This window comes from Myotis brandtii, unplaced genomic scaffold (assembly GCF_000412655.1).
Source record: "Myotis brandtii unplaced genomic scaffold, ASM41265v1 scaffold257, whole genome shotgun sequence".
Classification (NCBI taxonomy): Eukaryota; Metazoa; Chordata; class Mammalia; order Chiroptera; family Vespertilionidae; genus Myotis; species Myotis brandtii.
In genome coordinates this window covers 1,199,821-1,225,898 of record NW_005359757.1, presented here as the reverse complement: position 1 = coordinate 1,225,898, position 26,078 = coordinate 1,199,821, and the positions used below count along the sequence as shown (strand labels likewise).

The following is a 26,078-nucleotide window of genomic DNA, read 5'->3' as shown; positions in this document are numbered from 1 at the left end:
CCAGCTTCATGCGGAAGGTTGTCCGGAAGGACATCTGGATGGCTATTCGGTCAATTTGCATATTACACTTTTATTATTATAGATATCTTCTTTATTTCTGTAGTAAGTGGTGGTGCATTTGTTTTGTTTTGCCATTTGTCCTTTAACTGGTGTCAATCAGTGGTCATTGGTGCAAGTTCAATGCCAGCAGGAATCCCCAATTTGTTGCACTAATTTACAATCCTACCAAAAGGATACGAGGGTCCTCTTTTCTCCACATCTTCACCAGTACTTATTTGTTGACTTATTGATGATAGTCATTCTGACAGGGGTGAAGTGATACATTATTTTAGTTTTAATTTGCATTTCCCTGATGATTGTTAATGTTGAACATTTTTTTCATGTATCTGTTGGCCGTCTGTATGTCTGTTCTCTTTGGAGAAATGCAATTCAGGTCCTCTGCTCATTATTAAATCAGATTGTTGTGGGGGATTTTTGGTGTTAAGTTGTGTGAGTTCATTATATGTTTTAAATATTAACTCCTTATCGTATGTATCATTTGCAGCTATCTTTTTCCATTCAGTAGAATGTCTTTTCATTTTGTTGATGGTTTCCTTCACTTTGCAAAAACTTTTTAGTTTGATGTACACCCATTGTTTATTTTTTCTTTTGTTTCCCTTGCCTTAGGAGATAGATACAAAAAGATATGGCTAAGAGTAATGTCAGAGACTTTGTTGCCTTTATTTTCTTCGAGGTGTTTTTATGGTTTCAGGTCTTACATTTAAGTCTTTAATCCATTTTGAGTTTATTTATATGGTGTAAGAAAATAGTCCAGCCGAAACCGGTTTGGCTCAGTGGATAGAGCGTCGGCCTGCGGACTGAAAGGTCCCGGGTTCGATTCCGGTCAAGGGCATGTACTTGGGTTGCGGGCACATCCCCAGTGGGAGATGTACAGGAGGCAGCTGATCGATGTTTCTCTCTCATCGATGTTTCTAACTCTCTATCTCTCTCCCTTCCTCTCTGTAAAAAATCAATAAAATATATTAAAAAAAAAAAAGAAAATGGTCCGATTACATTTGTTGCATGTATCCAGTTTTTCCAACACCACTTGTTGAAGAGACTCTTTACCCCATTGCATCTCCTTGCCTTCTTTGTTATAGATCCATTGACCATGTAAGCAAGGATTTATTTCTGGTCTGTATTCCATTTATCTACATATCTGCTTTTATGCCAGTATCATACTGTTTTGAATTTTGTAGGTTTATAATATAGTTTGATATAAGGGATATCTTCCACTTTGTTTTTTTCTCAAGATTTCAAAATTTCTTTGGCTATTCGGGGTATTTTGTGGTTCCATATAAATTTTGGGATTAACTGTCTAATTCTGAGAAGAATGCCATTGATATTTTAATAGGGATTGCATTGAATCTGTACATTGCTTTAGGTAGTGAGGACATTTTAATAATATTAATTCTACTCCATGAACAAGGTATCTCCTCCCATTTACTTGTATTATCAACTTTTTTCTTCATTCTTATAGTTTTCTGAGTACAAGCCTTTCACCTCATAGATTAAATTTATTCTTAGGTATTTTATGCTTTTTGATGTAATTGTAAGTAGGATTGCTTTCTTAATTTCTCCTCCTGATTGTTCCTAATTGGTTATAAAAATGAAATATTTCTGCATATTGTTTCTGTATCCTGTAACTTTAGTGGTTTTTTTTATTCTTAATAGTTTTTTGGAGGAATCTTTAGAATTTTTTATATACAGTATTGTGTCATTTCGGGTCCCACTCCTGCTCGACATAGTTCTGGAAGTGCTAGCCATAGCAATTAGACAACAAGAAGAAATAAAAGGCATCCAAATTTGAAATGAAGACGAAAAACTGTCATTATTTGCAGATGACATGATACTGTACATAGAAAACCATGAAGACTCCATCAAAAAATTACTAGACTTAATTAATGAATTTGGCAATGTAGCAGGATACAAATTTAACGCCAAGAAATCTATGGCATTTTTATACACCAATAGTGAACTTACAGAATGATCATCATTGTTAACATTTTTACATTTAGAGTTTTTCATGTGTAGAAGTTAAAGAAGTGTTATCTTAATCTTCATAGGTATCTTGCATGGTTGGTATAATAGCCGCAGAGTTTCATGAGAGATGCAGTCCCAGCCTATGAAAACATGAAGTTAGGAGAATAAAGGCATCTCATACATGTTCATGAGAATACAATAATTACTGTGGATGTTTTTCGTGGAGAGACTTGATGGGAACTTATGCTTAAGAAGCATCATGTGAGGTGGTTGCATTGTCATATACAGGAGCCATATGCAATTCTAAAGACCTTGGTGGATCTTTGTGGTTTGGAATAGTCAGACTGGTTTGTGGACTGGAACACAGAAGAAATATTGAAGCTTTGTCTCTGTAAATGATGTCATCACTTCTAAATGTCTCCTCCAATATTATGAGGCAGGTCAGTGAGGTATTGACACCTGTCTCATTTCTTGTCAGTATTCAAAAGGATGAAACTTAATCCACGGTGTGATGCTGATGTAAGTAAGCTCTTCTAGGAAATATTAAAAGCCTTTGACATCTCCTAAGTGGTGAAAAGTTTATTTTTCCAGAAAAGCTTTGAAAAAATTTCTTGGTATGCAGTGTATGTCTCACCTGTGATGCTTGGCAACACCTCTAATTTTGCTGAAGTGTACACATTATTATGACTCATTGTTTTTATATTACTGTGCTTGGCATTAGAAACTCTGCCAGCTATCTTGAAAAAAGTTGTCAACTTAATAACAGCCAAGGCCTTGAGTCACCATCTTTTTAAGAGTTTTTATTAAGAAATAGAACCAGAAAATGAAGCTCTCTTCTATCCCGAAGTTTGCTGACTTTTTAGAAGCTAAGTCTAAAAGCTCTCAAAGTAGAATTTCATAAGAAAACCCACTCAGACGAAACTGATAGGGATGAATGGTATTACCTTGTGAATATTTTGGTTTCTTGAATGCTGTAAAATTATCTATGGAGACTCTTTGTTCATCATCATGGATAGCAATAAAAATCTGTGTGCTCTTTTGTCCACGCTGCTATTTTGAAAGAGGAACTGGAGGAGGCAACTCTGCTTATAATCAAAGAAATGCCATTTTTCTAAACTAAATATGTCCCCCTCCCTGTCTTTTGGATTATTAAAAAAATATAAAATGTTAATATGTTTGCCATGGTTGTGATGAAATTGGTACCTTTTTTTTAATATTGATAATGTATTAAATGGTATAGCTCACTTGGATAGCAGTCTGGAAGTATATATTAAGAATCACTAAGGAAATACTTCAGGTAGGCAGAAGAGGTTGTGCTAGGAAGATGTTTATTATAATATTATTCACTATACAGAAAACTGGAAGCCGATCTAAATTTCTAATAGTGATAAATTTAATAAGAAAATTAAGGTGTATCTACCATATAACCAGTTTTTGGCTATCACTAATTGTCTGCTATGAACATTCTACTACCTACATCAGAGGCCTAAATTTTACAACCCAACTCGCTCTGGCCCACCAAGCACAAGGCAGTGTGATCCTTGAAGCCGGACTGTACAGACACAGTACTGATGGACATTATTTAATGACAGCATCTACTCTAAACATTTTCTTGGTATTGTAATGGCCTCTTCAGTCTTCTAGGGGCTTCAGCTGTGTGTTTTCCCTGTCCCACTACACTGAGCTCTCTGAGGGCAACACTCTGCCTATCTAATTTCATCACTGAACCCCCCAGCACATACTTAGCTCAGTGACCAGCTATTCAGGGGCTTGTTAGAATATATTCAATAAATAAATTTCTTTGAGAATTGCACACTTTGTTTTTTAGATTAAAGGCATTTCTGTACATAGGCAGTAAAAAACTCTCCCTAAATACCAGTATGTGTAAATTAATTAAGTTATGTCCTCTAAGCAAGCTACATTTCCATCTGTTGGAGGTAGACAGGTTTGACGTGCTTTTGCTCTAGCCACGTAGTCTTTCTAACTTGCCACACCTGTCAGTAGGTTAAGTGGTCTTCCAATTACTTGAGAACATAAACCTCGTTTCGTGTTTCATGAACAATATTAACTCCACATCGTAGTCTATCCGAAACCAGGTGCATGTATTCTATATTTTTGAATACAGGATATTTCTGCTTGACATCTTCCAGAATTTAATATATTGTTTTTCATAATCTACCTAAAGTGTCTTTGATATGGACACATGAAAGAGGCATGAGAACCTTAAGATCTCTAAGCTCTATATAAGTGGATACAAATTCACTACCAACCGGAGTGTGACTTTCAAAGAAGACAGTCATTATTGGCCCAGGTTTCCTTTTTTTTTTTTTACTTGTGATTTTCTAAGAGAAGTTAGAAATTCATACTTAATATGAAGTTTCCAGATTTTTAAAATTTTGGCAACTAATTCAAATAGTTTTGAAATAGTGCATGGCCCCAAACTGCTGGCCAAGAGGCCAAGTAAAATGTATCTGTCTGCTGATTACGACCCTGAGCCATAGATTCCATCTTGTGCACTATAGTTCTTTTAGATTTGATGATCCAAAAATCAGTGTATTCTCACCATACAACCAAAGTAAATTTCTGGTTGTATTAGTTTTCTGTTGTTTCATAACATTACCACAGACTTAAAACAACACAGTTCATTATCTCAGTTTCTGTAGCTCAGAAGTCTGAGCATGGCATGACTGGATTCTCTGCTTAGGGTCTTGCCTGGCTGAAATCAAGATACCAGCTGGGGATGAGGATTCTCTTCCAAACTCACTGGTGGTTGGCAGATTTCACTTCCTTGCAGTTGTAAAACTGGGCCAGGGACTGCTTTTCGTTCTTAGCGTCCTCCTGGAGTGATAGTTTATGGCTCCTCCTGTTTGTAAAAGATTGCATTATTCTTTGAGATTTATCACCACCCTTCCATGCCAGTTTATCCTAGGAACTGCAGGATGCTGGTTAGGTTGTTTGTAAATTTCAGCTATTATGAATAATGCTGCTGTGAGATATCAGGTCCAACTCTGTGTGGACATATGTTTACATTTCTCTTGGATATACTAGTACTAGTGGCCTGGTGCACAAAATTCGTGCATAGGGGCAGGTGTCCCTCAGCCCGGCCTGTGCCCTCTCCAATCAGGGACCCCTCGGTTCCTGCAGGGATCAGGTCTAAACCGGCAGTCGAACATCCCTTTCACAATCCGGGACTGCTGGCTCCTAACTGCTAACCTGCCTGCCTGCCTGCCTGATTGCCCCTAACCACTCTGCATTCTGTCCTGATCGCCCCCAACTTCCCCCTCCTGCCGGCCTGCTCGCCTCCAGCTGCCTTCCCCTGCCAGCCTGATCACCCCCAACTGCCCTCCCCTGCCGGCTTGATCGCCCCTAACTGTCTCTGCTTCGGCCCTGCCACCATGGCTTTGTCTGGAAGGATGTCTGGAAGGTCTCCTGGTCTAAGTAGCATATTACCCTTTTATTAGTATAGATGCCTAGGAGTAGAATTACTGGATCATATGATAACTCTAATTATATGTTTAACCCTTTGAAGAACTACCAGGCTGTTCTCAAAAGCGATTGCACCATTTTACAATCCCACAAGCATTGTATGAGGGTTCCAATTTTTCAATATCCTTGCTATCTGTCTTTTTTATTCTAGCCATCCTAGTGGCTGTAAAGTGGAATATCATTATGAATTTGATTTGCATTTCCTAATGGCTGAATTTGTTGTTGTTGTTGCACATTCCATGGATTTGAACAAATGTATAATGACATCATTGTGGAATGTTGTACCGGTTAATAATGCGGATTTTGTAATCAAAGAAAACACAATAATTTCAAGAGAAACATCAAAAGTGCTTTTTTCAAAGTAATGTCCATCGTTAGCTACACAATTCCTCCATCTTTCAGGTAATTTGTGTATACCGTCCAGTAGAACTTTTCTTGTTTTGAGGCAAACCATTCAGAGACACAATTTTCCACTCCTTCATACATTTTGAAGTGCTGCTCAGAAAGTGCGTGTGCCATTGATTGGAACAAGTGGTAATCTGAAGGAGCAAGGTCTGGTGAATATAGCAGGTGGGTTAATACTTCCCAGGCAAGATCTTTTAATGGGTCTTTAACTGGTTTTGAAGTGGGTGATAGTGCATTATCATGAAGCAAAATTACTTTGCTGTGTCTTCTGGCCCATTCTGGTCGTTTTACGATCAAAGCGTGGTTCAAATTGATTATTTGTTGTTGGCACTGATCAGTATTAACGGTTTCACCTGGTTTTAGAAGCTCATAATACACCACACCTTCCTGCCTTCCTGATCGCACCAAATGCAGAGCATTGTCTTCTTTCCTAAGCGATTTGGCCTTGCAGTCGATGTTGATGGTTGACCTGGATCAACCCATGGTTTTGTGCATTTGGGATTCTCAAGATAAATCCACTTTTCATCGCCAGTCACAATTCGATGCAAAAAAGACTTTCTTTCGTGCTGTTGAAGCAACATTTTACTGATGACTTTTTGGTTTTCCATTTGTCTTTCATTCAGTTGATGTGGCACCCATTTTCCTTCCTTTAAAATCTTTCCCATTGCTTGTAAATGATCGGAAATTGTTTGCTGAGAAACGTTTAATCTTTCTGCAAGTTGTTTTTTAGTTTGACACGCATCTTCATCCCGTAATGCTTGCAATTGTTGGTCTTCAAACTTTTTTGGTTGACCTGGACGTTCTTTGTCTTTCACATCGAAATCATCACTTTTAACGTGTTTAAACCAGCGTTCACAAGGTTCACAAGTATCTTGAGATGGAGCATGTTCACCATAAGCTTCCCGAAGTATACAGTAACTTCCAGCAGCACTTTTCTTCAAAATAAAGTAATGAATTAAAACTTCATGCAAAGGCTCTTTTTTTGGGCACGAAATTCGACATTTTTAAACGTAAAAATATCTATGATGTTAACACCTTCAGCAAATTTGACATGAACTTTTGAAGCTTGCCGTCAATACAACAAAATAACATACATATCAAATCGCATATATATCAACATATGTGTAACTCCATCTATTGAAAAAAATCCGCATTATTAACCGGTATACTTAGTACACTGTGGATTTGATTTGCTAATACTTTATTAAGTATTTTTGCACCCATTTTTATGAGAAACATTGGTCTGTAGTTTTCTTGTAATGTCTTTGAGTTTGGTTTTAGGGTGATGCTGGTCTCATAGGATAAGTTAGGAAATATCCCCTCTGCTTCTATCCTTTGAAAGAGATTATAGAGAATTGGTATAATTTTCTCCTTAAATGTTTGGTGAAATTTACCAGTGAACCCATTTGTGCCAGGTGCTTTTTCTTTTGAAGTATTATTAATTATTGATTTAATATCCTAGATATAGGCCTATTCAGATAATTTGTTTCTTTTTGTTTGAGTTTTGGCAAATTGTGTATTTCAAGGAACCTGCCCATTTTATCAAGGTTATCCAATTTTTGGATGTAGAGTTTTTCATAGTATTTCTTTATTATCCTTTTGATGTCTATGGGATCTGTAAGGATCTGTCCCCACCTTCATTTCGGATATTAGTGATTTGTGTCTTCTTTTTTTCTTATTTAGGCTTACTAGAGTCTCATTAGGTTGTTTTCTTTGTTGTTGTTGTTTTTTTGTTTTGTTTTTTCAAATAACCTGCTTTCGGTTTCTTTTCCTAGTTTCCTAAAGGCTCATAACTTTTAAGCATTTTTATTTTCCTGGAACATGGGTTCTTTTATATTTAAAACAAGTGTTTCATGGGTGTTATGGTGATTAATAATTTTAACTTTTATATTTTAATGTCCTCTATATATTCACAAAATATTTTTTCAAATACCTTTCTTATTTAATCATGAGAAACTATAGTGATTTCTGCTGACTTTAAGAGCCATCAGCAGAACTTATAATTGTTGGCAATTAAATGCTTTATTTTGATTTAGGAGTACCTTTGAATGGCCAAACTGGGGAAATGGCATTAAAGAATTAACAACTATGTTGCCCAGATTAGGAATGGTTTTTCTTCTTCCTTTCCCAGAGTGCTTTGCCAAGTTCTTTGCATTATTTGTACAGCGGGTAAAGCCGGTGGTCAAAGGAGAGCCAAGTGAGGAGAAGGAGGGTCATCTTGGCTGGGAATAGCAGGTGAAGGCAGGCGTTTTTCTTGTATATTTGAACTCATTTAAGCACTTATAAGGTCAGCTATTGTACTTTTCTTTTTTCTTCCTTCTGTTTTTTAAATTGTGGTTATCCATTCTTCAGCATTGCCTTTTGAGTTTCACAGAACATAAGTGATTTTTAAAAAATGTTTTGTTTCTACCACAGATTAAATTTACTCACATTTTAGAGGACAAGATAAGTCCAGATAAACAAATAAACAAAAGATGAAACTTCCATGCTAATAAAAAATATTTTTGGGGTTCTGTCCATATAAAAAGGGTTAAAACTATTTTTTGCACATTGTTTCACTTTAATAATATACTTTTTATGAAGACATCATTGTATGGCATGTTAGGTATTCTTTAAATAGGATCTTTTTCCTTTGTACCTGAAAGGATCTGAAAAGTCCGTATTTGTACTGAGCATCTTAATCAGGCTTGTAATAAAATCACACCTACATATATCCTTACATGGCAAAGAACAGCTAGTACTGATGGGCCCAGATCAAACTGCTGTTCACTTTTACAAAAATTAATCTTGTGTAAAGATACTAGTGACCATAATTTCTCTTGCCTTAACTATTCCCATTGGGCTTTAAGATTTAATGTGATGGGCACTGGTTCTGCACATACACAGTTGGGTTTGCTAACAAATTATATAGCTTTGAGATAATTAGAATAATGTGAAATATATATTACTCTATGTTTAAATATTTTATGTTCAAAAGCAATACAATATTTAATATTTATCCTCTTTACTAGACTATTTCTGAGTTACTTGGTATTAAAAAACAAGTCTGAAGATTTTATCATCTTATATATTCATATAACTTGTAGTGTTATTCGATAATGTGTTATTTTGCTTAAATGTTAAAAACATTGATAGCTAAAATTACATTCCATATTTAGAAATAGAAGGTGGTATGTGTTTTTTGTGTTTTTTTTTTGTACAGATGAGCAAGACATATTTTATATTGAAAACAATAGCATCTAAGAAAAGTGCATGTTTACCTTGATGTTTGGTATTAACTTATTAAATGCTAAATAAATTGAAAAGTTATAGACTGAATTGAGTTTTCTTATTTTAATATAAATTATCACCTAAGTTGACCAGAAGTTCAACAGGCCTGGGCGGAAAAATTGAGAAGGTTCATAAAAGGTTTGAGAGGTGTTGTCCTGAGGCCAGGAACCTTGGCGCACCCTGTGGGGTTACTGATTGTCAATTTATCTGTGGGCCACCTGCCTGCCTGCAATTTTTTTTAAAAATTCCTGGTTATTCTTTTAAAGAGTATACACATGTATTTCACAGGAAATTGACTCTTCAAAAGGTCAGTAATGCTTGTACGGTTTTTTTCTTTTGCATCATTTGAAGTTATTACTTGATTTTTTTTCTTTTTCCCTCCAGAGTAATGGGATTTTTAATCACTAAACATCCTACTTATCATTTTACACTATTTAACATGCAGAGTTTGGTATATTATTCTGATTCTATTATCTACATGGTAAATATTATTGACTTCATAAGAGTCACAACAAAGATCTGCTTTTCTTCATTCCTAGGCAAATACTGTGGTCTGGGATTGCAGATGAACCATTCAATTGAATCAAAAAGCAATGAAATTACAGTGCTGTTCATGAGCGGAATCCATGTTTCTGGACGAGGATTTTTGGCTTCATACTCAGTTATAGATAAACAAGGTAATTTTCACTTTATACCATGGCTCCTGCATTTTATATTTCCTAAAACCAAAAATGAATTTTTTCTTTAAATACCTGTTCCATAAGCTTAGGATAGGGTAGATGGACTGAACAGTTAAGAACACTTACATAAATTTTACAAGTAAGATTAGATCAGTATTAGATTCCAATAATTTAAATATATTAACTTTTATATAAAGCCCATATACTTTCCTTTCTTTAGTAGAGGAAAAACTGATTTTTTCACTTTTATAATATTGGAACACAATAATTACTTTAAAAATCTGTCAATTATTGAAATGTAGTATATCGATATAAAGCTTTATTATCCACATTTTACCATTTCATAGTACTGTGCTAAAGACCATTTTACCATTTTTCTCAGAGAATAGAATCTCATACCACCAGGAGTACAAGTGCTATCTGAGACACTGTAAAATAAACATGCGATATTCTCCAGATTGTTAATGTTTAGAATCTAAAGGGGGGAGGGTGGCTAAAATCAAGGCTATTAAGTGGAATAAAATGTACAATTTATAAATCACTAAGATAAAATGCAAGACTTGAATGAAATCTCTCATGTATTTTGACTGCTTGGCATGTATTTATTCCCCTGTGCTATTAGAGTACTGTGGTGAGAAAAGTTAAGATATGTTGCTAGTACAAGGATATATCAAAATAATCATTTAAATAATTTAAATATTCAACAATTTATCTAAGTTCACCATTAAAAATCAAAAATTGGGTTTTTAAATTGTATAAATAAGAAAATTGTCAAAAACCTCCCAGGTGTGAGAATGTTAGGCACTGGGAGGAGTGTGTTTCCCTTAGCTTCTAAGCGATGGATCAGGGTGTGAAGGCTAATCTCATGTGAGAAACAACAATCATTGGATGGAATAATGGAAAGAAGAAAACTTGAAAATTATGCTAATGAGCAATTAAAATTTTTTACACAACCAGGAAAACTAAGGCAATGTAGTGTTTAGAAGGGGCACTTAGGTAGTCCTGGAATGAAAACCAAGTGACCTCTAGCCGGTCAGTTGAACTTCATCTGCAAGTAGATTAGTTGTGAGGAATCCTATATAATAAAAGCCTAATATGCTAAGTGTCCGGTTGTCCCTTCGTCCATTCAACCAATCAAAACGTAATATGCTAATGATATGCTAAAGTTGCTCAACCGCTCGCTATGACGTGCACTGACCACCAGGGGGGGCAGTCGACTGGTTGTCTAGTCACTATGATGTGTACTGACCATCAGAGGGCAGATGCTCTGACTGGTAGGTTAGCTTGCTGCTGAGGTCCGGCCGATTGGGACTGACCAAGACGGGCCAGGCATGTCCTGGAGCCCTCCCATGGCCCCTCCCTGCTGGCCAACTTCCCGCGTTCCTCCCCAGCCCTGATCGTGCACTGGTGGGGTCCCTCTGCCTGGCCTGCACCCTCTTGCAATCCGGGACTCCTGGGGAAATGGAGAGCCAGCTTCAGCCCAATCCCACAGGCCAGGCTGAGGGACCCCACTGGTGCACAAATTCGTGCACCAGGCCTCTAGTAAGTCTAATAATACATGTGTAGTGTCTGTAGGCACACAACATAGTAGGCACAAACAAATGTTAGTTTTGCCCCTTTCACCACTGTATACACATACTCATGTTCCCCCACCCCTAACCATCAAAACAGTAAGGTAAAAGAGAAAGAGATGATGATAGATTTCCATCTTTTCAGCTTTATTTCCTAAGAATCTTGGGCTGATATGAGAGGATAGAAAGTAAGCAGTTTACTTCTTATTCTTAAGTTCCTTGGTCTTAATATCAGATTTAATTATTTATTTTGCTTCATATGTTCCCCTTCTCTCTTTGTTATTTATTGAATTGAAGGTTTTTGGAAAATAAGTATTCTCTCTTTAAAAAAATGTTCTTACATCAGATATTTAAATTATAGAGCTTCTTGATCCATAGGTGTCCTGCATTAAAGTTTCTTAAGAATTGACAAATTCCAAATAGCTATGACTTTATTTTATAACTTCCAAAGTTTTTTAAAAATTGGTCCTCAAAATCTGGAAGTTTTTATAATAATACTTTCAAAATTCATAATCATCTTGGGAAATCCTTATCTCAGAGATCTCTCCTGAGTTTTTACCTTTAAAAAAAAAAACATATCTTTGTCCCATTCATCAAGCATTTGTTTTATTTGAAGTTGAGTGAATTGTCAAAATTCAAATGAACATAGGTTGAATTTCTTATTACATACTCTTCTTGGGTGGCCTTTTAGTCATAATTTCTTATGACTCATTCATTTGAAGGCTGGTTGGCTTTGGTTGAGAGCCTTATTTTATTTCCATCCAGGAAACTTAGCTGCCACACTGAATTCCATGAATATTTTCAAGGAACATCACTCCATGTCCCCAGCTTAGCAACCTAGTTAAAGATTTAGAGCATTTGGAAATGAAGATTATGAAAAATCTTGCTTCAACAGCTTCTTCAATTGTTAAACTCTCACAAATGTGTGATAGAATCCTGATTTTGTGTGAGATAGATTAATTTTCATTACTTTGTGCAAGAGCACAGTGCAAAATTATATTTCTTTTAATGTCTTATTTCCTGGTATATGCTTGACATTGAGGAAATAGCAGCAAATAATACAGATACAATCATACTTTCATAGGGTTTTCTGTATAGAGTTGGAAAAAAGATATCAAACACAAGGTTACTTAATTGTAGTTATGAAACAATGTACAGTTAAGTCCAGTAAGTACAATGAAGGATACAGTCAACAGATAAGAGGCCAGAGCAGAGTGGGGAGTGGAAAATTGATAAAGAGCAAAGCTCTCCTCAGGAAGTCGCTTTTAAGCTGAGAACTGAAGGATTAATTGAAAGTTCCAGACAGACAAGGAATTAAGAACATCCTAGGGGAGAGAACAGCAGGTATAAAGGCCTCGTAGTGGGAAGGAGTTCTGGAGGAAGCAGAACAGAAGCCAGCACATCTGGGGTGAAGTGAGTGCATGGTGAGTAGGTCACATTATTCAAGACTTTGTAGAAAATGTAGGGGTTGAAGCTTGACTGGATTTATGTTTTTTATAACTTTTATGGTTTTATCCTCTTATTTTTAATGATCTATGAGCAGTAGTTTCCAGTATTTTATACTAACTGCTATTTTTAAAATTTTCACCTGTGAACCTCATTTTGAAAGATTGTATCTACCATTGAAAGGAAAAGTTTTCCCATTGTCCCATTAAGTAGCAGGCAGATTCATATAAGTATAAGTCAGCACTTCTAGTAATTATGAGAAAACTGGGATTTCTACTTGGACTTGGTATAATATCATCAAATTCCAACTAGACTCTCTGAAATTGAACTTTTCACCTGAAAATTAAAAATATATGTGGTCTGGACATCTGGATATTAACAAGCACTATTTAGAAGTTCTGTAGAGAGAAACTTCTAAGTTACTTCCAATCTTACTGCAAGAGGCAGAACCAGCCAGTTACTCAGAGGTCCAGACCTAGTAACTCAGATCATTTAATCTAGTACTAGAGGCCCGGTTTTTTCACTTTTATAATATTGGAACACAATAATTACTTTAAAAATCTGTCAATTATTGAAATGTAGTATATCGATATAAAGCTTTATTATCCACATTTTACCATTTCATAGTACTGTGCTAAAGACCATTTTACCATTTTTCTCAGAGAATAGAATCTCATACCACCAGGAGTACAAGTGCTATCTGAGACACTGTAAAATAAACATGCGATATTCTCCAGATTGTTAATGTTTAGAATCTAAAGGGGGGAGGGTGGCTAAAATCAAGGCTATTAAGTGGAATAAAATGTACAATTTATAAATCACTAAGATAAAATGCAAGACTTGAATGAAATCTCTCATGTATTTTGACTGCTTGGCATGTATTTATTCCCCTGTGCTATTAGAGTACTGTGGTGAGAAAAGTTAAGATATGTTGCTAGTACAAGGATATATCAAAATAATCATTTAAATAATTTAAATATTCAACAATTTATCTAAGTTCACCATTAAAAATCAAAAATTGGGTTTTTAAATTGTATAAATAAGAAAATTGTCAAAAACCTCCCAGGTGTGAGAATGTTAGGCACTGGGAGGAGTGTGTTTCCCTTAGCTTCTAAGCGATGGATCAGGGTGTGAAGGCTAATCTCATGTGAGAAACAACAATCATTGGATGGAATAATGGAAAGAAGAAAACTTGAAAATTATGCTAATGAGCAATTAAAATTTTTTACACAACCAGGAAAACTAAGGCAATGTAGTGTTTAGAAGGGGCACTTAGGTAGTCCTGGAATGAAAACCAAGTGACCTCTAGCCGGTCAGTTGAACTTCATCTGCAAGTAGATTAGTTGTGAGGAATCCTATATAATAAAAGCCTAATATGCTAAGTGTCCGGTTGTCCCTTCGTCCATTCAACCAATCAAAACGTAATATGCTAATGATATGCTAAGGTTGCTCAACCGCTCGCTATGACGTGCACTGACCACCAGGGGGGGCAGTCGACTGGTTGTCTAGTCACTATGATGTGTACTGACCATCAGAGGGCAGATGCTCTGACTGGTAGGTTAGCTTGCTGCTGAGGTCCGGCCGATTGGGACTGACCAAGACGGGCCAGGCATGTCCTGGAGCCCTCCCATGGCCCCTCCCTGCTGGCCAACTTCCCGCGTTCCTCCCCAGCCCTGATCGTGCACTGGTGGGGTCCCTCTGCCTGGCCTGCACCCTCTTGCAATCCGGGACTCCTGGGGAAATGGAGAGCCAGCTTCAGCCCAATCCCACAGGCCAGGCTGAGGGACCCCACTGGTGCACAAATTCGTGCACCAGGCCTCTAGTAAGTCTAATAATACATGTGTAGTGTCTGTAGGCACACAACATAGTAGGCACAAACAAATGTTAGTTTTGCCCCTTTCACCACTGTATACACATACTCATGTTCCCCCACCCCTAACCATCAAAACAGTAAGGTAAAAGAGAAAGAGATGATGATAGATTTCCATCTTTTCAGCTTTATTTCCTAAGAATCTTGGGCTGATATGAGAGGATAGAAAGTAAGCAGTTTACTTCTTATTCTTAAGTTCCTTGGTCTTAATATCAGATTTAATTATTTATTTTGCTTCATATGTTCCCCTTCTCTCTTTGTTATTTATTGAATTGAAGGTTTTTGGAAAATAAGTATTCTCTCTTTAAAAAAATGTTCTTACATCAGATATTTAAATTATAGAGCTTCTTGATCCATAGGTGTCCTGCATTAAAGTTTCTTAAGAATTGACAAATTCCAAATAGCTATGACTTTATTTTATAACTTCCAAAGTTTTTTAAAAATTGGTCCTCAAAATCTGGAAGTTTTTATAATAATACTTTCAAAATTCATAATCATCTTGGGAAATCCTTATCTCAGAGATCTCTCCTGAGTTTTTACCTTTAAAAAAAAAAACATATCTTTGTCCCATTCATCAAGCATTTGTTTTATTTGAAGTTGAGTGAATTGTCAAAATTCAAATGAACATAGGTTGAATTTCTTATTACATACTCTTCTTGGGTGGCCTTTTAGTCATAATTTCTTATGACTCATTCATTTGAAGGCTGGTTGGCTTTGGTTGAGAGCCTTATTTTATTTCCATCCAGGAAACTTAGCTGCCACACTGAATTCCATGAATATTTTCAAGGAACATCACTCCATGTCCCCAGCTTAGCAACCTAGTTAAAGATTTAGAGCATTTGGAAATGAAGATTATGAAAAATCTTGCTTCAACAGCTTCTTCAATTGTTAAACTCTCACAAATGTGTGATAGAATCCTGATTTTGTGTGAGATAGATTAATTTTCATTACTTTGTGCAAGAGCACAGTGCAAAATTATATTTCTTTTAATGTCTTATTTCCTGGTATATGCTTGACATTGAGGAAATAGCAGCAAATAATACAGATACAATCATACTTTCATAGGGTTTTCTGTATAGAGTTGGAAAAAAGATATCAAACACAAGGTTACTTAATTGTAGTTATGAAACAATGTACAGTTAAGTCCAGTAAGTACAATGAAGGATACAGTCAACAGATAAGAGGCCAGAGCAGAGTGGGGAGTGGAAAATTGATAAAGAGCAAAGCTCTCCTCAGGAAGTCGCTTTTAAGCTGAGAACTGAAGGATTAATTGAAAGTTCCAGACAGACAAGGAATTAAGAACATCCTAGGGGAGAGAACAGCAGGTATAAAGGCCTCGTAGTGGGAAGGAGTTCTGGAGGAAGCAGAACAGAAGCCAGCACATCTGGGGTGAAGTGAGTGCATGGTGAGTAGGTCACATTATTCAAGACTTTGTAGAAAATGTAGGGGTTGAAGCTTGACTGGATTTATGTTTTTTATAACTTTTATGGTTTTATCCTCTTATTTTTAATGATCTATGAGCAGTAGTTTCCAGTATTTTATACTAACTGCTATTTTTAAAATTTTCACCTGTGAACCTCATTTTGAAAGATTGTATCTACCATTGAAAGGAAAAGTTTTCCCATTGTCCCATTAAGTAGCAGGCAGATTCATATAAGTATAAGTCAGCACTTCTAGTAATTATGAGAAAACTGGGATTTCTACTTGGACTTGGTATAATATCATCAAATTCCAACTAGACTCTCTGAAATTGAACTTTTCACCTGAAAATTAAAAATATATGTGGTCTGGACATCTGGATATTAACAAGCACTATTTAGAAGTTCTGTAGAGAGAAACTTCTTTATTTCTTCCAATCTTACTGCAAGAGGCAGAACCAGCCAGTTACTCAGAGGTCCAGACCTAGTAACTCAGATCATTTAATCTAGTAGAGGCCCGGTGCCTGGCCTGCACCCTCTTGCAGTCCGGGAGCCCTCAGTGTATGTCCAACTGCTGCAGAGGCAGGGGAGGCTCCCGCCACCGCTGCTGCACTCGCCAGCCATGAGCCTGGCTTCTAGCTGATTTGCGCTCCCCCTGTGGGAGTGCACTGACCACCAGGGGGCAGCTCCTGCATTGAGCGTCTGCCCACTGGTGGTCAGTGTGCATCATAGTGACCGTTCGTTCCACCATTCGGTCAATTTGCATATTAGCCTTTTATTATATAGGATGCTAATAAATGTTACTGACATTTCCATTCTCAAACGTAAACTTAAAAACAGCATTTACCCCTGGACTTGAAAACTAAAATAAATTTTATAGGTGAGTGATCTCAGTTTCTAGTTTTGAATCTGTTCAACATTGGTCAGTTTCTAGGAAAAGCTCAACATTTCTGGAATGATTCTGGGTAATGATTTTTTAAAGTTATTTTAGTTTTAGGACAGGGAGCTCAGCTGACATATCTACATTTCCATTGAAAGCTTCAAGTCCTTCAAGGCAGCTTCTATTTGCCATAAATTGGGTGGTGTATGCGTACACAGTTGAAAAGTAGTAGTCTGATGTTTCTTTTGTGGGGCATGAAATCATAAATTTAAAGGTAATTTTAAACCTCATCACTTTAGATTTCATTAATCCAGAATTTTGTAGTGTTCAATCTAAAGGTTGCCTTTATTTTTGTGAGGAGAAATCATAAATGGTTTAAAATTTCATTTGAAATAAAATGACCAGTGTAGATATTACCGTACTTCCTAATTGGAACTCATAAACACTTGTTCACTCACTCCCCACTGACCCATGAGGACAATGTGCTTAAGACTTGTGAACAGCTGGGCTTGGGAAATGTTTCCATTTGACAGTGTAATTGTTGCTATATGTTAGATTATTTTTAGAGTTAACACCAATAGTGTTAACAATTTTCTGATTGCTATATTCTCTAACCACATTTTTTGCAAATATTTTCCATTTCTTCCATCTTATATCAGATTATATCAACTTATAAATGAAACATAGGGCGAAATAGAGAATTCCTTTGTAATAGAATCCAGATTTCTGTAATTCTCTTTTCTTCATGGAATGTTTTTAGTTTTGAAAATAGAGCGTGAATTCCTTAGATTTTTTGCTACCTTAATCATACAGTAATTTTATAGAATCTTTTCTGTTTTGAGTACTATACTTAGCTAGGTTTCTATATTTAGTTTTTCTATTGTGTTCCTAATTTTTGTTATGTTGTTTCTGGCAAACATTTTAAAACTTTTAAGCTGTCTAGTAAGATTTTATTGCATCAGTTTACATGCATATCTTTATATTTATCCTTGTTTATACAAAAATGAATATGCATCGTGTTTGTAAACATAATACAGTACACATGTAGAAAAATATCTGTATTTTGGTGTCTGTTTGTACAACAAAGGTACTAATGAGCAAAGTGTTACCAGTTTTGCAGAGAAAACATTTATAAACAAAATCTGTTAAGACAGTGTTAACTCAAAGAGGCAGTTCAACCTACGGGATAGAGTTTATTTCACACTGACAAATAACCTGAGAGCACCTTAATGATTTTAGTGATTTCTATGTTTCATTTTTTTACTATATTAGGAATGCTGCTATGGGACTGGGTGTGTTTATGTGCTATCCAGTAGATATATTAGTGGCCTAGATGCTGTGTATGTCACAAAAGAATTGTTTGATCTTTTAATGTCTTATGTTCACTTTTTATTATAAAGCATTTAGATGTTAAAGGCGTTTGATTTGTCTATCCTATATAATAAAAGGGTAATATGCAAATTGATCCTAACGGCTGAACTACCAGAACGACCACTCAACCAGTCACTATGAGGTGCACTGACCACCTCTAGGTTCCTTTCCCCAGCCGGTGGGCTCCCATCGCCTGATGGCTAACAGGGAACCGGGGGTGGGTGGCAGGGGATGTGGATGGCGCCAGGCCAAGGCCCCCGCCCCGCCAGTCGCCCCACACACAGAGGGCAACCTGCAGTGGGGGTGGGGCTGGTGAGCGGGAGGGAACGGCCAACCTCTCGGTCCCTCCCCCTGGCCATCAGGCTCCGATCACCCAGTGGCAAACAGGGAACTAGGGATGGGTGGCTGCAGGGGGGTAGGGCCAGCTGCGGGCAGTCGGGAAGATGGCCCTGATCGCAGGCCTGGTCTAGGGACCATACCCGCACATGAATTTCATGCGCCGGGCTTCTAATAATAAGGATAATGATAACTGGCATTTATTGAGCCATTTACTATATGATTGCATGTACTATGTGATCTAGGGGCATTTTGTCATCTAATCCTTAAAAAAAAACCCAGGAGGTAGGCACTGTTACTATCCCTACAATAAAAATTAGGTAACGTATTTCTAGAGGTTAAGTAACTTATCCAAGAGTCATATAGCTATTTATTGTTCAAATTAGAAACAAAACAAAACAAAACAGACAAATAACAAGCTTCACCAAAAGTTGAAAGAAAAAGACAAAACCATATTTACGTAACTTGAAAAAAAGATGTAACCTACTATTAAATTTAACAATCCATTCAATTTGCTGGTTAGACAATTAGTAAATATTTATTGAACATATAAATGATTAATTGAATGAATAAATCATTCCAACAAACCTGTATTGAGTTCCCACCAGGTAGAGATTTTACACCAATTTAATTGAAAGCTTGCCATAAAACCACAATCTTCAAATTGCAGGTAAATTGCCAACATAATGACCCATAGTCCATAAAGGAAGGTCCTGCCCTACCTGGTTTGGCTCAGTGGATAGAGTGTCGGCCTGCGGACTCAAGGGTCGCAGGTTCAATTCCGGTCAAGGGCATGTACCTTGGTTGTGGGCACATCCCCAGTAGGGAGTGTGCAGGAGGCAGCTGATTGATGTTTCTCTCTCATCGATATTTCTAACTCTCTATCCCTTTCCCTTCCTCTCTGTAAAATATCAATAAAATATATTTAAAGTAGTTGCATAAAGGAAGGTCCTGCCCGGCCTGCATGGCTCAGTGGTTGAGCATTGACCTATTAACCAGGAGATCATGATTCGATTCCAGGTCAGGGCAAATGTCTGGGTTGCGGGCTCGATCCCCAGTGGGGGGCATGCAGGAGGCAGCAGATCAAGGATTCTCTCTCATCATTGATGTTTCTATCTATCTATCTATCTCTCTATCTATCTCTCTCTCTCTCTCTCTCTCCCTTCCTCTCTGAAATCAATAAAAATATATTTTTTAAAAAAAGAAGGACCTAAGAAATGTCATTCTCATACAGACCTCTTTTGGGAAGTCAACTGTTAGAGGAATACTCAGAGCAGTTGGCAGAAGACAGAGCACACAATAAATGGAAGCCTAGAATAGTGGTCTCAAAGAAAAAATGAGAAGAAGTCCAAAGGAGGCAGAATCTAAGAGAACAAAGCCTGACTTAACAACCAGAAGTTTGCTGATGGACTTCGTTAGAATTGTGGGGAATGACACCAAGTTTTAAGGGCATTTGGATGAATGGGCTAAAGAGGAAGGGAATGTGGTCTTTTAAAATGTTTGGTGATAAAAAAGAGAGGGAAGTCCTAGCCAATTTGGCTCAGTTAATAGAGCATTGACCTGTGGACTGAAGGGTCCCGGGTTTGATTCTGGTCAAGGGCACATGCCTGGGTTGAAGGCTCTATCGACAGTAGGGGGCGTGCAGGAGGCAGCCAATCAATGATTCTCTCTCATCATTGATGTTTCTATCTCTCTCTCTCTCTTCCTTTCTCTCTGAAATCAGTCTATATATATACAACCCTAATATGCAAATAGACTGAACGGTGGAACAACCAGTCACTATGATGTGCGCTGACCACCAGGGGGTGCATGCGGAACATGGCGGGTGTCGGCAGCAGGTGGCATAGTGTGGAACATGGCAGGCATTGGCCGCGGCCGGATGGTGGGGCAGGTGAGTGGGGGCGCCAGACCAAGGTGGAGTGTCGGTCGCTGTCATCAGCGAACCTGTGGTGGTTCTTTGCTCCGATGCGCCGTGGTCCCGCCAGGTACTCACACCTGCTGCTGGTGCCGGCCCTGTTTGCACCCGCTGCCGGCGCCGGAGCGCCACTCAAACCCACTGCTAGCGCCAGGCACCGTCAGTGGATGCGAGTGGCGACTGCCGCCCCGATTGCCCCTCAGGGCTTCTCCCCTGAGGACTCCTGGACTATGAGAGGGTGTAGGCCGGGCTGAGGGACCTCCCGTCGTCCCCCCCCTCCCCCCGCCAATTGTATGAATTTTGTGCACAGGTCCTCTAGTATCTAGATAATAGCCTATCTGACTACAGTGTTTATTGCTTAGCCATGCCTATGTCATCCAAAAGAAAGCATTGAGTATTTTCATTTGAGAAAAATTTTCCTGAGCTCCTACTGTGGTCTTAGCTACCAAGGATGGCATTGTAATATTTCTACAAGAAATATAAGATTTAGTCCTATGCTCAGTATGTAACGGGATAAGATGGAACATACCTAATAAGGTATCTGGGACATAGTAAATGTTAGTTGACTGAATCACAATAATTTATATGTGTAAATTGCACTGTAGTGTATAGACAACTGACCTGTTAAGTGACCCTCTAAGTCAGTGGGTCTCAACCTTCCTAATGCCACGACCCTTTAATACAGTTCCTCATGTTGTGGTGACCCCCAACCATAAAATTATTTTCGTTGCTACTTCATAACTGTAATTTTGCTACTGTTATGAATCGTAATGTAAATATCTGATATGCAGGATGTATTTTCATTGTTACAAATGGAACATAATTAAAGCATAGTGATTAATCACAAAAACAATATGTAATTATATATGTGTTTTCCGATGGTCTTAGGTGACCTCTGTGAAAGGGTCATTTGACCCCCAAAGGTGTCACGACCCACAGGTTGAGAACCGCTGCTCTAAGTGTTAGAGGATGCTGGACAAAGCTTATCTTGCTGCTAAGTTCTCCTACCAATATAACTGTGTGATCCTGTGCCTAATTCTTTGTTTTCATAATAGGAACCTGGCATGAACCTGGCATGTACCCTCAGGGGATGTCTGACCCGCAGTCGGACATCCCTCTCACAGGACTGCTGACTCCCAACCACTCGCCTGCCTGCCTGCCTGATTGCCCCCTAACCACTCCCCTGCCAGCCTGATCAACACCTAACTGCCCTCCCCTGCCGGCCAGTCGCCCCCAACTGCCCTCCCCTGCCGGCCATCTTGTGGCTGTGGGAGCTGCCATCTTTGAGGGAGGGGCAATCAATTAGCATATTCCCTCCTTATTGGCTGTGGGTGCTGCTATCTTTGAGAAGGCATGAGGGTCAATTAGCATATTCCCTCCTTAGATAGGATTGCTAGCAGAAGTCTCTGAGCAGATGGTTTCCTTTGAGCTGTATTTTTCTTGCCTAGAATGTTTCTTGTTAGTTGGGAGCCTTGTAGTAACAGTGGTCCTCAGGAAAGCTGTTTACTTGGGAAAAGATTTCAAGAAAGACACATCTTAAGGCTTCTACAATTCCCAGCTTAATCGATATTATTTTGCCTTTATGGAGTTGTAAAGGTCAAAGTCTATAATTATGACTTACTTTTTCTGTCTTGAGTTATCTTGGCTCTCCTTATAGCTGTCAATTTTGAATTTCTATTTTCCTCCTAGGGAGCTCTTTCGAGTCCCATGGAATTTTTTTTTTTTAAGGTAAACCATAAAGTGTTTTTTATTCATTAATACTTATTAGAGATTTCCATTTTCCTCTTCAGTTTGCATGTGGAGTACTAGGAGAGCCTTTTTCATGTCTGGGTACAGGAAGCCGAGACCACCTCTGCACTGCTACCTGCATTTACCTGCTAGAAGTAAACATTTGTTAAGTGGAAGTGGTTATTATATATATTTCTCTCTTCCTTTCGACTGTACACTATGTAACAAGAGTGACAGACCTGAAATTGCAATCACCAAACAAACCCAAGATAGTTGTTGTCCACTTTCCTTGGCAAATACAGCACAGAGGGCATTGTCTGCAAATGGAGACATCAAAGAGGAGGTGGTGAAGGCTCGTTTCCTTTATCACTGTCTTTTAAATTTAGGTTTTCTAAAGCAACATCTAAAGGCATAACATCTACACAGCCCATAGCACCAAAATCTGCCATCCCCCCTCCCCATTCGTCCTCATCTAAGGGGAACTCTCTCCACACTGAGTGATCAGCAGGAGCTCCTGAACAAACAGGCTGCGGTCTGCACGCTCACTTTGCATGGTTTGGTGTTGTGTGTCACACATTTTAGGATCATTCAACCTTGTTAAAAGAAATTGGGAATTCTGGAGAGTTTGCTGACTGCTTCCATGTTAGCCATCTTGGTTGTTGCAGTGGATAATGTGATTGTAGTGGTGATACTCCTTGTATCAGTGCGCCAGCTTGCTGCGTGCTGTCTGCAGTCGCACTGCCTGGGCTTGTTGCTTTTCTAGCTGCAGCTGCAGCTGCATTTGTTCTAACTGAGCAGCAGAAGGGCTGGAAGAATTAAACTGTCCTCTTGCAGAATGTCTCACTCCTGATAACTGAGAGAAAAGCTCAGCTACAGGACCCATGGCTTCCCTATTGCTGGAGAATATGAACTCTGAGAAGAAAAAGTTCATACTAATAAGTGCATGTTTGATCTATGAGCATGAGGACTTCCTAATCCTCAGCCAGGGGAAAACATTTTCCGTACATGTGGAACACCCCTCGATTCATCTGAACCTCTAGGGGCTCTGTGCTCAAGTGTAAGATGAGCTGCAGAGTCATCTGTGACATGAGTAGACCGCCTCCAGGTAATGCTGCACATACGGGACAAATCACTTCTGCATGTTCCATAGAGCCCATTTTCCCACAATAGGGACAGGTAAGGCTGTGGCTGCTCTATAGAGAAAGCTTCCCCACCATAGTACAAGCCAAAACCTACCTTTGTTAGTGTGGACTGCATTGGGTGGTCTGTTGTATTCATTGTTGTTACACCACTTTCATAGCAAGACACAAAGATTGTCATTGTAGCAAATGAAACACATATCTGCAGCCTTGAAAATTTCCTTTTAAACATGTACCACAGCCGACACCTTCATGTTGGGACATGCTAGTTCAGACGGTGACAGCGTGGCCTCTCCCAGTTGAGCTCCCAAGGAATTTGAGAGCAAGGTCAAGTGAATTGCATACATTTGCCTGGCATAACCTGGAGTTTCAGCCCTGAATGGACTTGTAATAAAGCCCTGTTCTGATCAAGTATATCCGTAGTCGAGCAGCACTCTGGCACATGGCCTGAAGGTAATGGGGCCAGCTGGCACTCTTCTTGTGGCTTAAATACCGTGTTGGACCACACAGGTACCTTTTTATCTCGGGCTATTAATCTTAGAAGTTCAATTTTTAATCTTAGAAACTGGAAACTCTTTTGGTAGAGCAGGAAAGTGGAAAATTAATTCTTACTAATGCAATGAAAAGATTGCCAGGAATAACTAGAGTATAGGTAATTCAGTTTCTTTTCTCAGTCAGTAAACCTGGTGGTAGTGAACCCTATCCAGGCATGTATCCTCTTCAACTCCTAAAACACAGATTTAACCTAATCATCATTCAAATGCCTGTGGTATATAGATAATAATCCATATAATTGCTCTCAAAATACCACTTTTCTGTTGGTGTAACAATTGTTATGCTCTAGTTCTTTCAAGACACATTTCATTTGGCTAACATGGTTTTGTCAGAATTGTGGAATGCATCATCAGCTATCCTATCATTGCTGTGGTGGCCATTAATTTAATGACTATTTGAGTACCATCAGTACTCTGGGACACATGTGAGGTACTGTCTCCCTTAGCAAAGTTGTTTGGCCAAGAGTTTCTATGTGAAGTCACTTACCTTTGTGGTTGCCTTAGGGCTTTCTTCCAGGCTTTTCTCCCTACCGGTTAGAACATGCTTGGACTTAGCCAAACATGCTAACAATCATGTACTCATCCATGTCTTTAATAAATGGTAATTAAAATCCTCCTGTTGTGCCACGTGTCTCTGTCTCTGTGTGTAGACCCGGCATTATCTAATGACTAGAGGCCCGGTGCACGAAATTCGTGCACAGGTATGGTCCCTAGGCCTACCTGCGATCAGGGCCATTTTCCCTGACTGCCTGCAGCCGACCCTGCCCACTGCAGCCGACCCTGCCCACTGCCGCCACCCACTCTCAGTTCCCCGTTCGCCATCAGGTGATTGGTGCTTGACTGCCAGGGGAAGGGACTGAGAGGTTGGCTGTTCCTACCTGCTCTCCAGCCCCGCCTCCGCCGCAGGTTGCTGTCTGTGTGTGAGGTGACCGGCAGGGCGGGGGCCTTGGCCTGGCGCTGTCTGCATCCCCCGCCACCTAACCCTGATTCCCCATTCGCCATCAGGCAATCGGAGCCTGCCGGCCAGGGAAAGAGACGGACAGGTGGTCAGTGCACCTCATAGTGACTGGTCCAGGGGTTGTTCTGGTCATTCTGCTGTTAGGGTCAATTTGCATGTTACCCTTTTATTATATAAGATAGAGGTCTGGTGCACCAGTGGGAGCCAGCTGGCCTGCCCTGAAGGGGACCCCAGATCGGGATGGGGGTCCCCGCTGGGGGGCGGGGACGGCCTGGGCGAGGGGCTGGTAGTTCTGATCTCTGGTCATTCTGGTCATTATGCTCTTTCTGTCACTGGGCTTTTATTATATTGGATGCTGCTTGTAACTCTGTAATGCATCAACAAATCGTTCATATATAACACACGCTACTACAAAAGCATGTGATAGTTATCAATTCATTAAAACAGACAAAACAAGCCTAGTTGCCTACTATGTGCTAAAGGTGTTTAACTTGCCAAGGTCAGGGGGAGCTCCTTTAGGAAGTGACAGTTAAGCTGAGACCTTAGAGGGGAGTCAGCTTATCTAAGGGTACTTGAAAAGACTCCCAGACCAAGAGAACGGCATGGTCCAGAGAAGACTACAGTGGCAAGAAGCCATGGGGGATACAAGATGAGACTGAAACAGAACCAGGCACTTCCAGACCTTGTGGGTCATGTTGAAGATTTATCTATGTCCTCAGAGCAGAAAGAAGCCATTGAAATGCTCCAGCCAAAAGCTACCTTTACATAGCCTGTGAACTAGGTCTCAGGCAACTGAGCTCTTACTCAGATGTGTTGATATTTAAATAGAAATTGCTAAGCTTTTAAAGTTTTGTTGTATTTAGAGAGGTGCTTCTCTAACTGTAGTGTGTTTAAAAATTACCTGGAGGACTTGTTAAAACAGATTTTTGGGTCCCATTCCCAGATATTCTGTAAGTCTGGATGGTGTTCAGGAATTTGAATTTCCTTTTTTTTTAAATTTAAATTATTTATTCTTTAAGGTATTACATA

At 38.9% G+C, this 26,078-nt stretch overlaps 1 protein-coding gene and 1 pseudogene across 2 annotated transcripts in view; one reads left to right on the top strand and one right to left on the bottom strand.

Moving 5' to 3' along the window:
* Nucleotides 1-26,078, top strand: part of DCBLD2 (discoidin, CUB and LCCL domain containing 2) — a 75,123-nt gene that overhangs the window by 12,353 nt on the left and 36,692 nt on the right. For both annotated transcript variants that reach the window (XR_001362443.1, XM_014541040.1), the window contains exon 2: nt 9,723-9,860. Coding sequence is in view for 1 of the 2 variants with exons in the window: in XM_014541040.1 (XP_014396526.1) it covers nt 9,723-9,860 (138 nt within the window). In the remaining variant the exon portion in view is untranslated. The remainder of the gene's footprint in view (nt 1-9,722; nt 9,861-26,078) is intronic.
* On the bottom strand, nt 22,008-24,699 carry LOC102259901 (annotated as a pseudogene).